Consider the following 16069-nt stretch of genomic DNA (forward strand, 5'->3'; position numbering starts at 1 on the left):
TCCCCTCTCTGTCCTAAGCCCCTCCCACCGGATGACCAAAGGCATATGCATGTGCTTCCACGGTTTTCCCTGGGTTTTTTCGAGACCAAGGTGGCAAAGGCGTGTGGCAGGGGGCATCTTGACAGCTGTACTTTTAGATATGGCCCCCCCCCCCCCCCCTATTAAATATGAAAGGAGGCCCCCACGTGCTTGAGCTTTACACTGCTGACTTGTATAATCAGAATAGACATGTCCTGTGATTTTCAGCCTTCTATGATTATATTTACCCTTTACAGCAGGCATATCCTGACCGCTGAGAATATTACTGTCAGGTATTGTCCCCCCTCTAGGAGGGTCAGCGGTCCTGAAATGTGTGTTTCTCTCCTTAATACACATTCTACATCTCAGAGGCGACGTCCTTCCACATACGGGCTTCCTTCGCCTTTCAAGCGGGGCAGAGCTCTGCGGGAAACAGTAGGAGAGACACAGCCCAAGGGGGAACTGGGTTCTGACACAACACCAGAGGGAGAAGCAGGTCTGTGGAGCTGTGCGCCTGATGAAAAACAAGCGCATCACACCGAATGCGCACTGCTACGGCGTCGCTTTGGGTTATGCACGGGCATGACGTGCGTCTACATTGAAAGTAATGGGTTTGTACGCGCAAAAGACGCTACATCTGAACGCCCCCCATGCACACACACGCTTCAACCAAGGCGGCATCTTAGATAGGCAGGGAAAACCCCGGCTTCATACATTAACCCAGTGTTTCCCAAACACTGATTTATTTCATCTCGTTTCATTGTAGTGTTGCCAGCAGCGCATTTGCTCATCCTCTTCTTGCCCTGCTTTCTTTCTGTTATCAGACCACAAATGAGACAAAGATTGGCTAGCTAGTCACCCCATCGTCCCTCTGCCTCGCTCCCCACCACTGTGGAGCATTAGCTCAGGATCTTTGGTCGGCGGCTGCGACAGAAAGTTGGGACTGTGTCAGGGTTGGGGTTTCGCACTGGCTGGATTGAGGTTGCTGCAGCTGCCATCTAGCGGTCAATCTCTGAAGCTGCTTCCCCTGGTCTGTAGCGGCGGGGAGTGATGCAGAGGACACAATGTGATTCGAGGCTCTAGCTAATGTTTGCTACCAAAACATGATCCTGAAGCTGCAGCTGTGAGCAGCAGGCGAAACTCTTACAAACGTTTTCTGTCCACCTCTGATGTTGACACTTTGTTTGCTTTGTTTATTGTCAGGCTCTCTTTTAGACACTTTATGATAAGTCTGTCTTCCTTTTTTTGGGGTTGCTTTGCAGTCGTTGCCAATGCTGTAATTGCAAATTACTCTGCTGGATTCTCCACCATTGAATCAGACTTTCACCATAGGGACATGAACGTGCATTAGGAACGCCCTCTCTCTGACCTGTAATTGGCCAGTCTCCCATCCCGGCCTAGATTTTCTGAAAACAGAGCTAAGGCACATAAACTGAGGGGAATGCACTTTAGATTGCTTGTGTATAAATCAAATAGAAGGAAGTTTGGTTTGATTTTAGGAGCCATTAGACTCCGGTGCAAGAGATGGTCTGTTTACCTTGTGATAAATGTTTGAGCATTAATAATAATGTGTTGTTGCCCTGTCACAGACTGGTTTCTGGCATTAACACTTGTGTATTTCAGCTCTTTTCTTACATCATCGTATCTTTTTTATGTGTGTAAATGAATGTTTTGTTTGTGTTTGTGTTTGCAGACTCACTCGCCTCAAAGTGCTCAGTGAGGGCCAAATGAAACACTCTGAATTGAATTATTTTAGATTTTGCACACTAACTCTGTACTGCACAACCTCAGCATTCCAATTTAGCAGTGCATAGCAGGCAAAAGTCCAGAGTCAAGTCGCCGAACAGTCTGAAGGACAATGGGTTATCAAAGGATGAATCATGATGAGTAAAGTTGATGTAAATGGAGCAGAAAATTGCTTTATATCTGCACCTGCCCGCCCGTTCACGGTCCCCTGAACACGACTTGACGTTAACCTGTTCCACTTGTACTCACTCATGAACCGCCGTTCTTCTTCTCCTCTTTTCCAGCAATCTGTCCGGCTGATCTCCTTATGCAACCGGCTGTCCCGCTCCTTCCTGTCCAGAAGCAACATAAGTGTGGCACGCAGTGATGACACGCTGGTAAGAGCCGCTTCTCTGTTGTCTCTGAACAATTACAAACAGGCATTAAAGCAGAGAGCAGGCAGCATTGTTAATCTTTACTACAGCAAATTCATTAAGTTGATTGGGTTTGCAGCTATTGACACCAGCAACACTTTAAATTGCACTCGAGGAAAAACATCTACAACAGAAGAGCCATTACTTTTATCTCTGCAGTCTTGTCCTATCTTTAATATAAACCAAATCAACATAATTGACAGGAGACAGGCGGCTTAATGAGTTTCAGATTGCTTTTACTGAAGTGCATTTTCTTATTAGGACCCCAAGCTCTCAGTTACAGCTCTGGTATTTCTAGCTCGACAATCTCTCTGAGAATCTTGAGCTCCTACGTGTAATTGATCTGTTCCTCATTTCCCACACAGTGCCACAGGTCAGGTGTTTGTAGAACTGTTGGAATTTCAGTGTGTGTGTGTGTGTGTAACCTTAAAACCAGATTGAGCTCATAGGAATGTGTGAAGGAAACTTGTGTGAATGTACAAGTCAGTTTGTTTGAGTTAGTACTCAAGCTTTTATGTTATGTATGTGTCTATATGTTGATACTGTCCAGCCCGTGCGATGTAAACACTGCAGCCTCAGTGATAGGCTTAATCATTTACAAAGCGCTGCCAGCAGGCCAAGGCCAGGCCTGTTTCCTCATCAGAGGATTACGCAGCAACTTCCTCGTATCACAGGTGAGCTGGCAGGTAGAACGAAGCGCCCCCTGTAGTCTGGAAACGGAGCTGCAGCAACAGCACAAGCTCTCTAATAGATCACTGTCTTTATTGGCTGAGCAGCTCCAGGGTTAAGTGCTTTACTTAAAGACTTAGAGATTTGTTTTAGTGCAGCGGCCCCTCTGTAAATTTTCAACTAAGAAGCTGTTTGTGTTAGAGGCTCTGCATCAGAGAGTGGGAGGAAGTGCACACATCAGAGAGCTGAGAAAGTGTTAGTAGTAGGACTGCGGCTAATGGTTATTTTCATCATTCATTAATCTGCCAGTCATTTTTTTGAATAATTGTTTAGTCTTTAAAATGAGCCGAAGTAGAGTAAGAAGTGGGTATTAAGTTTTATTTTCCTGATAACCTCGGTTTTCTCAACATAGACACACCTGGATGATTCAGTGATACTACAGGTTTTTTGTCACAGCCATCAAGTTTGATATTTCAGCTTTGAAACCATGTGTTTGCAGTCTGCTTGGCATGGAGGATGACTCGATAATACTGAAGTACTCACGAGTCACGCAGCTGTTGCTATGGAGAAGAAGCCAATCAGAGATGTTGGCATTGTTTCGTTGCACAAAGGACTGTTGCACGCCAATAGCAGAATGATTTTTTCTACTCTCGCATGATCATGCATGTGACACAATCATTGTGTTTGTTCATCTCATGTTTCAAACTGCAGTTTGTATGTAGCCATTTAAAGCTGAAGAAATCTAGAATGGTTTATTGCTTTTCAGATGTGGCTTGAAGGTTCAATATGTGACATTCAGAAACAACTATTTGCTATGTGAACATACAGATGAGTGATAGCACCCTGAGCGAAGTCACGCTCTGTATGTGTGTGTTGTAATCCGAGCTTCTCTGTTGTTTCTTGCGTAGGACTGTCTGACCACATGTGCATGTTAGTGCTCATAGCTGTGGCTTTTTTATTGCAGCAGTTACCGCTGATATTGGGACAGCGTCATTGCAGTAGCATGTACCCACCCTCCAGTTCCCACTGGTTAACACCGTTACCTCTGTCAGCACTGTTGCTGTTGTTAAGCGCTGTTTATGGAGTTAGTACCATTTGCTGCTGGCTGCCAGCTCAGCCACTTCCATTGCTCCTTTTCGACAGTCACGGATTGGTTTGGAGCGTCAACCTGGCACAGCAGGGATTTGCATTTCCATTACAACAGGGCTACCTGCTTGCGTGTGTCTTAAACTGATGATGGCTTGTCTTGGGTGATGACGTTTAAAAGCAGCAGGCTCATCCATGAATAAAGTCCCCTGTTATTTTTGCTGCATGTGTTTTTCCATCACACAGCAGGGCAGGTAAAAGAAGTTTACCTGTTGGAGGTGATCTGTTTGCAGAGGTGCAGTAAGAGCCTGTTGTCTGCAGCTCTTCATCAATGTCTCACTGTGGCTGTTCCTGCTTTCACTTTCCTCCCTGCTGAATTATTAGACTTGTCTTTATTGAAGGAAAGCCGCTAACAAAGTTCCACTAATTCAGTAATAACACATAGATTCTTCACAATAAAAGTCCCCTGTTATTTTTTATGTATAAACTTTTATTGTGAAACAGCAAAAAAGGTAATGTTGACTTTTCGAGCAGCAACTTGACACAACTTCTAACATGTCGGATAGCGCACATGAAACACTAAAATAAAGCAGATATCTAAAGTAAAAACAGGACGCAGGAGAGAAACTAAACTCCAAACCTCAGATATTCAGTCAGAAGCTACAAAAGTACTGAGAGCTGAACACAGAGACTTTTAAAGACGCATTTCTCTCTGGTCTCCTGCAGACAGAGGTGACAAGAGTCTCGCAACACACGTGTGTTTTGGGGGGAAAACTGGGGTCATCGGTTGGCTGCAGTCGCAAGACATCACTGCTGTCCGCTTGAGGGCAGGCAGCCAGACTATTGGACCTACTCCAGAGTAGGTCCATCTCTGGCGCTGCTTGGTGTTGCACGGCATATCTAAACTGACAATGGAAACACAAATCGGTGCAGCATGACTTTACTCGGCATGGCCAAGAGTGACAATGGATAAAGGGCACATGTTAAATGTGTCCAGACAACTCAGACACTAGATATTTGACACAGAGCCCCTTCCGACTAATTCTCACTGAAATGAAGCAAAACAAGTCGAGAGTTGAAACATTTTTCATCCATGACTTTAATGATTAATCAGTTATCACACTTTTCTGTCAGTCGACTAATCGTCTAATCTCTGCAACACAAATTAACAGTGAGAGAGACTCACAGAGAGGAGGGTGACTGGGGGTTAAGAGCGACATACTTTGGAGAAATAGCCTGCAGAGGTAACAGGCACATAAGGTTTAGTCACCTTTACAAAACACCTCAAAAATAACTTCTTGAGGGACAGAGGAGCATTACTCATTCCCGCCGCCTGCCCTATTTTTCTCAGTCTGTCTGTCGCTGAACTTTTAGTCATGCAGGACCATATCTTTGTTTCCCGGATACCAAAGTCCTTCTTTGTGTTTTAAAGCCATTGTTGTTTTGTTTTTGTTGTGGAGACTGTTGTCCAGGACCAGATGTGTCACAAGGAGTCAAGACGGAGAGAAACAGATGCTTTGTGGATGTTGTCTTCTTTTGTTGGAAAGACTCTGAAGTGGAGGCCTACTCTGAAAATATTACACATCAAAGAGAAATTAAGTAGATTGGTAAAACCTCTCCGTCCTGTGTCATGACTTGCAATTTTTCGAAGGTAAAAATCCCAAACAACTGAGCTGACAGCGAATCCCCAGCAGGCGGTTTGCTTCCCGTACATGTTTATGTTGTGTTTGCAGCCCCTCTGAGGTGGTTTAGTCATGGCTTCCCCAGCAGGGAGGTTATGTTGAGGAATGTAGCCGGAGTGTCACGCTTGGCAGAACAAACGCCACCTCAGCCTCCCCTCCTCTGCTCCCTCCTCCCCACCTCCCTGCCTCTCTCCTCCTCGTCTCTTTGTGCAGCAGAGCGTCACAGCTGATTTCTGTGCCGTCCAGCTGACTCTGGATGAAGGTTACTGGGTCAAATGTCAGCAATAGGAAGAAAAAAAAAAGTAATGATTTATGTTGAACCTGAACTGCAGACGCACAAGAAAAGTCTATTTGTTTCTGCGTGTATTCATGCGTGAGGGTAAAGATGAAAGAGAGACTTAGCAGGGAGCATGTGATAGAAAGAATTCACAGGATTAATGTTCACAGGATTAGATCATCATCCCGTGAACAGTAGAAGAGTAATAACTATCTTTCCCACCCGTCTAGGACGAGGAAGACTCCTTTGTGATGAAGGCCATCATCCACGCCATAAACGACGACAACGTGCCCGGTCTGCAGCACCTGCTGGGCTCCTTGAACAGTTACGACGTCAACCAGCCGAACAAGGTGACCAACACAGACATATTGAACATATGTAGTATCAACCCTGTCTTTTGATATTGATTTATTATTTGTGAGAGATGTAAAATGTTTTCTGTGTTGTTTTTATAATAAATCCAAACTTATAACTGTCAGATAATCAAACACAAAAAAAATGACAGCACTTATGTTAGCTGAAAGAATGCCATGTCTATAAAAGTTCGCCGTGCAGGTCACTTTCCCACAAACACAGACTTCAGTTCAGTATCATCACTGAGGCAGCTGATTGGTCGGGTCTGGTTTTGTCAGTGTCCACATGTCTTTCCCTGGAGCCAGTCTGACAGCCTTTTTTAGGAACTGAATGGAAGTTTGTGATCACAAGATCATGCCTCATTTTAGGATGATGATTGAAGCAAAGACGAGGAGACGGAGTTTGTTTGATTTTTTTTTTGTTTGTTTTTCAAGAGAGATAGTTTGGATTTTTTGAAGTGGGGTTTTATGAGGTACTTATCCATAGTCAGCATATTATCTTCAGTAGATGGTGGTCAATGCACCACCAGTTTAGAGAAGCAAGCAGGAGTACAACCACAGAAGCTAAGCAATGCATTGCTGTAGATGGGGGCAGCAAAATGTATCAAAGCCACCTAAAAAACAGGCCCACCTAAAAGGCCAATCTCAGTGTACGCTATATCTAGAATACTTTCACTTTGCCATCAGACAGTTTTTTTTCGACAGGGAACTGGAACATTATCTCAAAGCCACCAGACTGCATTGACAAAAACATCAATTTTACTTCACAGAACACGGGAGCTGACAGTCTCCCGCTGCATCAGTTGATTAGTGTGTTTGTGTTACCATGTGACTTTGGTGTTTTAAATGGTCGGTTCAGATTCACCAAAGTCACACAATTACACAAACAAACTAACTGACTGATACAGCGGTAGACCGGCAGCTCCCGTGTTCTGTGAGGTAAAATTAGTGTTTTTGTCAATGGAATCTGGTGGCTTTGAAGAGAGCACATAAAGGAATATAACGGCTTTTGTTCCCTGTCTGAAAATGGCTGTCTGACAGCAAGTTAAGCAGTGTAAATTGTAAAAAACACACTTTATTTTCAAGTACAGTGAATTTCCAGCACAGAGCTTTTAATTTGAAATGTTGTTTCCTGCTGTAGAGTGAGTGGCTAACGCACAGCCACTTGACAGAGACAGCAAATTAGCTCGACTACGTGGCCAAACTCAAGTATGACGCAGAATATATTACAGTGTGGACCTCGAACTAATGACTAAGGAGAAATCTGGACCCCATGGCTGAACCAGTTGGGTACCGCTGTTCTGAATATAGCGTACACTTAAACTGTGTCCACAGCAGTACATTCGTTAGCTTCCATAGCGATACTCCTGTCTGCTTCTCCAAACTGGGGCCGTGGCAACTGCTACTGTAGGTAATACACTGACTATATGTAACTCATAAAACTTCACTTCAAAAAATCCAAACTATCCCTTCAAAGCCTCCGACTAGTCAGAACAAAGATACTCCTATGACGTAATACTGGCATGCAGGAAAGTCACATACTTTCACAGTCGTTGTTGTTCGTATAACTCAAAAACTGTAGCTAAATCACAATTTTTTCACCTGAGCCAGTTCTGTTTTAGCAAGTTTTCCCAGGTATAAGGAAGAAGTCATGAAGTTCAAACACTGTGTGAAAACAGGCAGGTAACAGATAAGCCTCTTCGTTACGACCATCATAAACAGAAGAGCTTTCTGCACATTAAAAGGAAAATTATCAGCCAGAAAGAACCAATTTGTCATCCTTAGTAATCTCAGACACTAATCTGTGTGGAAGACATTGAAATGGAAAACAGATATTAATGTTTTTAGGTGGAGAACAGGTTGAAATAGTCCACAAAAAAAGAATTGTGCCTTCTTGAAGTGTAAAAATGTTAATGATAATCACAGACAGTTCAGGTGCGGCAGTTCCCACTTTATTAAGTTTTTATTTATGCATATTTGTCGAAAGAAAAGAACATACAGAGATGATGCTGAGTTAGAAAGACCCACATTTGCAGACATTTAATGAGAGAGTGGGTTATGAATTGCAGTTTTGCATCCAGACTCAGCACCTCCCTCGCCATCATTCTGCTCACTGTTTCACTGGAGGAGAGATGCTGTTTGTTGACAGATGATGGGCGATGGGGGGACATGATGTTATTAAACTCAGCGAAGTGTAGAGGAAAATATGGAAATGGGTAGAAAAAGAGGAGTGGGAGCATAAGAAAATAGTGATGTGAAGAGGAGGAGGAGAATAACGCTACAGTTAGTGACAGAGAGCTTGAGAGAGCTCTGTAAGGACCAGAGTTAGTGCTGGTAATTGCCAGATTTCTAACTCTGCTCTGTGTTTAAGCTCAGAGCAAAGTCATCTTTCCATTTTCTGTCATCCTTTCTCCTTCTTTTCTATTACCTCAGCTTGTATCTTCATCACTGTGCTGACACTTTAAGACACATACTGTCTAAAACCTGAGATACGTCCATGCAGATTCATCTCCTGAACTTTTTAAGAGCCTGTGGGAGAAAATCAGCCTATTTCCAAATATTCTTAAGTTGTAATAGTTACATGCTGTCAGATTGAGGTTTTGTAGCACAAATTCAAGATACACAAACACATCATGGTCACTGAAAACTAAAAGTTACCCTGCGTGCCTACCTTGCAGCATGGGACTCCTCCGCTCCTGATTGCAGCCGGCTGTGGCAACATTCAGATCATCGAGGTGCTGATGAGGAAAGGTGCAGAGATCCAGGCCCATGACAAGGTAAACTCATCTGTTCAGTCTAATCAGTGGCTGTGACAGCCAGCTGTGGAGGTTAACAGACATGAATTAAAGGCGTCGGAGCTGCAGTAATGTGACAGACTGTCATTTGGATTATGACGGTGGCGATCCACGTTATAAATGTATCCATAAACTCATTGCACTCAGTACTGCACTGTAGAGACGAGCATATGCTGCACACATATGTTTTAAGTAGTCTGATAATCATCTTTATAAAGACAGATACTTTATCCTTCAATTTATCCGTCTGTACCAACACAACAGCTTCAAAATATGAAAACAAATACAAATATTAAAAAACGATTTGCAAATATTAAAATAACTTTAAATATTGCTGTCACTGTTTTGGTTGAAGATCATGTGTTAGAAAATTAAAGCTGAGCAATGATTTGATATTATGGTCAGTTGACTTTCAGTTGAATTCCATTGAGATATAATGAGCATGTACCAAAAGATTTTCAGTTTACTGTCGCAGAAGACAAAGAGAAACAGCAAATATTCAAATGAAATATTTTTATTTTTCATTTATTTATTGTTTTCCGTTTCTATTTATTATTATTTTAAGTATATTTTTGTTTATTTTATTTTATTTTAAAATGACAAACAACTTGCTGATTATTTAAATTATCGGCAATTAATTGTTTGTGGATCAACCGATCTTACAAGCTCAAGTTATATCCATACAGTCTATGGCTGCAATGCAGACCAGTTCAACCAACTTTATTGACTGAAAACCTGTCTTACTTTCTTGTATGTGATTTGCCACCATGACTATGCTTACATGCACAAAAATTCCGGTTTTTGCCCTTATTTCCGAAAAGACAATTTTCCTTTCCTTCCAGGTAAAATGAACATTCCTCTAATATTCCAGTTCATATGCAGCCATGCATACTCTGATCAACAAGTCATTCATCATGTCAAAATAAAAAAAATGGCTTTGGGTAGTGACCAAAAGATAGAGCTCAGCCTCAGATATCTGGAGGGAGCTCGGAGTAGAGCCGCTGCTCCGTCGCATCAAAAGGGCCCAGTTGAGTTGGTTGGGACATGTGATCAGGGTGCCTCCTGGGCGCTTCCTGTTAGAGGTTTTCCAGGCACATCCAACTGGTAGGAGGCCCCGGGGCAGATCCAGAACATGCTGGAGGGATTACATATCTCGTTTGGCCTTGGAGCGCAATGTGATCCCCAGGAGGAGCTGGAAAGTGTTGCTGGGGAGAGGGATGTCTAGAGCAGTGGTCCCAACTGGTCCAGCCACAGGGTCCATATTTTTCCTTTGTCATTAGTTCAATGTCCACACAGTTAAACACATTCAGTGTCATACTTGCGTTTCCCCATGTCGTTGAGCTAGAGTGCAGAAACAGTGCTTCAAAATAAATGCTTTGTGTCGGAAATTCAGTGCACATTTGCGAGTCACTTGTGGTCTGTTCAGAATGGACCTGCGACCCACTTGTGGATCACGACCCACCAGTTGAGAACCACTGATCTAGAGTACCTTGCTCAGCCTTGCTGCCTCTGCGACCTAGCCACAGATAAGCAGATGAAACTGGATGGATTGAGTGCTACAGCTACTTGTGACATTTTGCTTCTTTACATCAAAATAGGACTTCAAAAGTTTTCTACCAGTGGCGGGCTTGTTTGACCGTGTGAACACAGCCTCTGCCTTAAATCCCTAAACCACATTCTTGAAAAGTTTGACATTGCGATATTTGGACCATTTGATAGCCGAGTCTTTCACGATGTTTGAAAATAGGTGTGTTTTTACCTACAGCTAGAAATTTGGGCTTTTCTTTTGGGCATGTATCTTTACCCCACAGCCTTGCAGACTATGGGCTAGTTGATTTTTGTGCCCGTAAACAGGCAGGAGGCTGTGTGGAGCAAACTGCAGCAAAAAACCCAACTAAGATTCATTCAGTCATTTTCCGTGACAGCTTATCCTGTTAGGCTCGCGGGGGGGCTGGAGCCTATCCCAGCTGACACTGGGTGAGAGGCAGGGTTCACCCTGGACAGGTCCCCAGACTATCACAGGGCTGACACATAGAGACAGACAACCATTCACACTCACATTCACACCTACGGACAATTTAGAGTCACCGATTAACCTGCATGTCTTTGGACTCTGGGAGGAAGCCGGAGTACCCAGGGAAAACCCTGACATGGGGAGAACATACAAACTTCGCACAGAGGGGCTTCCCCACCTTGGGTTTGAACGAGGAACCCTCTTGCTGTGAGGCAACAATGCTAACCACTATACAACCATGCCACCCCCTATGTCCAATGTCCAAATAGGTCCAAATAATGCTCCTAAAACTTGGATAATATAGGCATATCCCATGTCAGAAAATGCGTCACTTAGTTTTATATGAACCGTTTCAAATTTGGAATAATAGTGGGATATTTGTGTGCACGTAAACATCATCATTGTAATATTTTCTTGATACCTGATGGTGTGATATTGATTTTACCACGTCACCAAGCCCTGTGGAGAGAAGTATTTTTCTTTTGTGCTTTTGTTTTGAAAGGTAACAACATGAGCATTTATAAAAGTAGAGTATACACCTGAGTACTTTGACCATAGTCCTCATTCAAGTTTGATCAATTCTCTCACTGAATCTCTTACACTTCTTTCCTGTTGTACATCTGGAAGCGTTTGGTGTTTTGTAAATCATTCAACAAGAAGCTGGCTAGTTCAGCTCTGGTGGTTTAACTGCGAGCACATCCTCAAAATAGTTTCAAGCTCTTTGTCAGAAAATGTTGTGTGCAGTATTTTAGGAGGATGTGTTCATATCATCGGGCTGCAGACACATTCCCAGGGAGCTTGATTTTCTAGTAAAGGTCAGGGATAAATCCTGGAATTTCTTTCTCTCTTGAAACCTTCAGAGTGGAGCCAACGCCATCTACTACGCAGCGAGACACGGCCACGTCGAGACCCTGAAATTCCTCCATGAAAAGAAATGCCCTCTGGATGTTCAAGATAAGGTGACTCAAGCACCTCCTTTTCCTCCCAGCACACACACACATGTGCAGAAACACACATAGTTACTACTACTCACCACACTCTGTTATCTCTTAGCAATTACTCACACACTCCCACCCATCCAACCTCTTGAGGGGCATTACTTTGATTTTCCGAAAATGCCCACATACACACACACACACACTCGCCACAGTAAGCACCTGGGGAGAAACCAGTTACTCTGGCATTTTATCAGCTTATTTGCTGTTGCTATAGAAACAGGTCTTGCTGAGAACGATGGGTTTTGTGTGTGTGTGTGTGTTTGCTTTTGATGCTGGTGTAGCCTCCATCACAGAGCAGGCTCGGGCAGACGAAATCCCAAAAGCATTTTCTCCAATCTCTTCAATCATTCTACCCGCCGGTGGTGTCCTCTTCTGTCAGAGCAACATTAAAGTTTCATCTTACTTTATTACTCTATAACCCTGAAATCACAAGCTGAGGTGTCAGAGCGGAACCAGATAATTGTCTTATGAGAAAGGGAAAGACCTTTCAACACCTTTTTTAACAGCCTCTCCTATCTGCTGTGCTTTTACGTAATCCCCCTAATTAAATAGATCTGTAAAGTTTCTCCAACATCAGTCCGATGCTATTTTGAGCGGTTCACTTTCCCACCTACAAGCTAACACAGCGTCTTGGGTGTTGTTTCACATAAGCAGCTTCCCTACTAACGAGCTTCCCCTCTGACTGGCAGCCATAAAGTTAAAGCTGATGGATCGATTCCTAACGAGTCTGCACACACAGGACAGTAAAAATCTGAATGCCTTGTTTGAGTGGAGGTTTTGGGGAAAGTGGCTGTCTCAGCGGAAACGGCATGACTGAACAGCATGATGTTATGGATGACTGCAACATCCTTGGACGTCACTGCCTCAAAATAGTTCTCAGTTATGGAAGTGATTATCGTAAAAACTGCAAAGACATCCTATTATTTTATTCTAAGTTGTGGTTGACGTAAGCACCTTGATGGATACTTTTATTGCTGATGATTTGTTAATGTTGAGTCTTTGTTGTGGCCTCTAGTCTGGGGAAACTGCTCTTCATGTGGCGGCTCGCTATGGCAACGTGGATGTGGTGAGCTACCTGTGCAGCATCCGAGCCAACCCAGACCTGGCTGACAGGGTAAGCACATGCAAACATTCACATACAGCAAAATGTTCTCGTGTTTTTAGAGGTCCAAAGGTTTTTATTCTTTTGCATTCTACATCTCCATCTCCAGGAGCAGGAGACCCCGCTGCATTGCGCTGCATGGCATGGATACTCGCCAGTAGCCAGAGCGCTCTGCCAGGCTGGCTGCCACGTGGACGCAAAGAACCGTGAGGGGGAGAGTCCGCTGCTGACGGCATCTGCTCGAGGCTTTGTGGACATTGTGGAGTGCCTGGTGGAGCACAAGGCCGATGTGGAGGCGACTGACAAGGTAATCAGACCTGAACATAATATCATTTTCGTCTGACTCTTAACTTTTCAAAAGAATATACAGGTTTTTAATGACAAAGCAAGCTCCTGTGTGCCATCTAAAGCACCCAAATCTGTATTTCAAAACACCATACATGAAATGAGTACAGTTTGACCTTCAGATTAAATGTCAGTCTCTCGTGATGCACCTTAAACAAAACCAATAAAAGAGTAAGCGCACTTACCCTGCTGTTAGCAACATACAATAATGTGAGATTAGAGGATTTACATTGTTTGTCTGTGTGTGTGTGTGTGTGTGTGTGTCTGTGTGTCTGTGTGTCTGTGTGTCGCTCTCCAGGACGGCCACACAGCCCTTCACCTGGCTGTGCGGAGGTGTCAGATTGAAGTGGTCCGCTGCCTCCTCAGACACCACTGCCACCTGGACCAGCAGGATCGCCATGGCAACACACCGCTGCACATTGCCTGTAAGGACGGAAACCTGCCCGTCGTCACAGCAATGTGTAATGCAAAGGCCAGCCTGGACCTCCCCAACAAGGTAAGCAAACCACTGCCCAATTAGGCTTCCAGAACTGTCACACAGTTCAATCAAACAAAAATGCCTCATGGAACCACTTCAGTCAGAGGACACTGGCCTGATCTGGCTTGATCAGAAGGAAATTTTAGTCGGGCTGAGAGGGGTGGCGTAAGCCCTTAATAATATCTTCAATAGGAAAATATTATGCCTCCTCGCCACTTCCCATTAGAGGTGTTCAGGGCATGTCCCACTGGTAGAGGGCCCCGGGGCACACCCAGGACATACTGGAGGGATTACATATCTCATCTGGCCTGGGAACACCTTGGGGTCCCCCAGGAGGAGCTGGAAAGCATTGCTGGGGTGCTTAGCTTGGCCCCCTGCCCCTGCATCCTGGCCCTGGATAAGCGAATAAGTGGCCACCGACTAAGAATTTCCCTAGTCGACCAATAGTCATCATTTAGGGCCATTAGTCGACTAGTCTCCTGCATGTTTATGATATTAATGTAATTATTAAATGATATATTTTGGTGGTTTGAGTTGAAGGTGTGAGAAAGAATAGTATCAGTAACATTGTTGACACTGTGCTACATTACAGAGAAATACAAACTGTACTAATGAACCTTCATTAATATAGGCCTATATTTTATCTCCAAGTGCACGTCACACACTGAGCGAGCCGCCTGTTAATGACGCTGTGGGCTAATGGGCATGTAGCTACTTCCATGTTTCAGATGATACGTCATGTTTGTAGTCGACCAATGAAGATGAGTTTACATATCACCTTGGGTTCGTCCTTCACCTTCTCAAAATGATCCCACACTTTGGATTTCCTGCCCGACATGTTATTAACTAGCCTGTGGAATAACCGCAGGTACCAGCCCTGGAAATTAACGTGAGTGTGGCCACTTCCTGTGTCTGTCCTTTCAAAATAAATTCCCACATGGTCCAGTCATATAGGTTTTGATTTATTTTGACAAGGTGCAGCTCCTAATAGATTTTTTTTTCTTTCTGCGACTAAGCAACCAATGAAATCTTGCCGACTAATGACCTTTCTGGTTGACTAACGTTTAGTCGACTTTTAGGGGGCGGCCCTCGTGTAAACAGTGAAGTTCAAATCTCTAATCAGAATGATTTCAGTCGGGTTAAAGAAATACTGTCCATGTAACCATAGCTAGTGTTGGACCTCACTAATGCTCTTGTGTATGAATGGTAGAGAACATCTGGTGGAAAGCCTTCCCAAAAACGTGGCTGCTGTTACAGCTGCAGATTAATGTCCATGGTTCAGGAATGAGATGTTTTAACAGTCACACATGGCTTCATTGTCCACAGACTTTTGACTTTTTGTTGTGTTAGCTGTTCCATCCAGGCTAAACTAGAGCTGATCACAGGCCAAACAGAGGGATAAATAAACATAGAGGGCAAACATATTAAAGGGATTAAAGGGATTTCTCTAAGTGTAAATACATGCAGCCTCAGGATTTTTGCTGTGTGATCCAATCTAATCTTGACTGGGCTCATTAATCGGGCATTCAGTATATTACTGGTAAAAATATTTAATCCACATCTATTGATAGTGGTCGTAATTGAAAATCAGGACTCATTTGAGCTGACGTTGAAAATCTGAGAGCATTTTTTGGCCTTAAAAACAGTCTTTATTCTGGTATCTGCTCACTAAGCAGCTTTTTGTTTCTTATTTGGGTGAACTGGTCCTTTAAGGGAGCTCTCACATGCCAGGTTGATCCCATCTTGCTTTGCCTCTCTGCCAGGCACGACTTCCCACACATGTTCCTGCCTTTTCACTTTCTATTTCGACGCCATCCATTTTAATGTATTCTGCGATGGGATTGCTTCTCTCCGACGCTGGAAACATTTTTTCCCAGGGTAGTTCAGGGAAGTGATGTGTATCAGGAGCAGACAGTGCTGCCGGAGATGTTTTGATTTATTCATTATTTTCAGTTTCTGCTTGTTTTTTGTTTTTTTTGTTTATGTTTTTTTTTTAAAGCTCATCTAAAGCAGCATATCACACGTTGCTGAGTCTGTGCCTGGATTTGTGTTCGCTGTCAGCTGCAGACACTGGGGAGAAAAATGAGGAGGAT

General features: G+C 43.6%; 1 protein-coding gene across 2 annotated transcripts in view; it reads left to right on the plus strand.

Annotated features, from left to right (window-relative positions):
* Nucleotides 1-16069, plus strand: part of dapk1 (death-associated protein kinase 1) — a 126175-nt gene that overhangs the window by 79216 nt on the left and 30890 nt on the right. For both annotated transcript variants that reach the window (XM_049578465.1, XM_049578466.1), the window contains exons 11-17: nucleotides 2049-2141; nucleotides 6122-6241; nucleotides 8923-9021; nucleotides 11914-12012; nucleotides 13067-13165; nucleotides 13263-13460; nucleotides 13797-13994. In XM_049578465.1, coding sequence (XP_049434422.1) covers nucleotides 2049-2141; nucleotides 6122-6241; nucleotides 8923-9021; nucleotides 11914-12012; nucleotides 13067-13165; nucleotides 13263-13460; nucleotides 13797-13994 — 906 coding nt within the window. The remainder of the gene's footprint in view (nucleotides 1-2048; nucleotides 2142-6121; nucleotides 6242-8922; nucleotides 9022-11913; nucleotides 12013-13066; nucleotides 13166-13262; nucleotides 13461-13796; nucleotides 13995-16069) is intronic.

This window comes from Epinephelus fuscoguttatus, linkage group LG6, assembly GCF_011397635.1.
Source record: "Epinephelus fuscoguttatus linkage group LG6, E.fuscoguttatus.final_Chr_v1".
Taxonomy (NCBI): Eukaryota; Metazoa; Chordata; class Actinopteri; order Perciformes; family Serranidae; genus Epinephelus; species Epinephelus fuscoguttatus.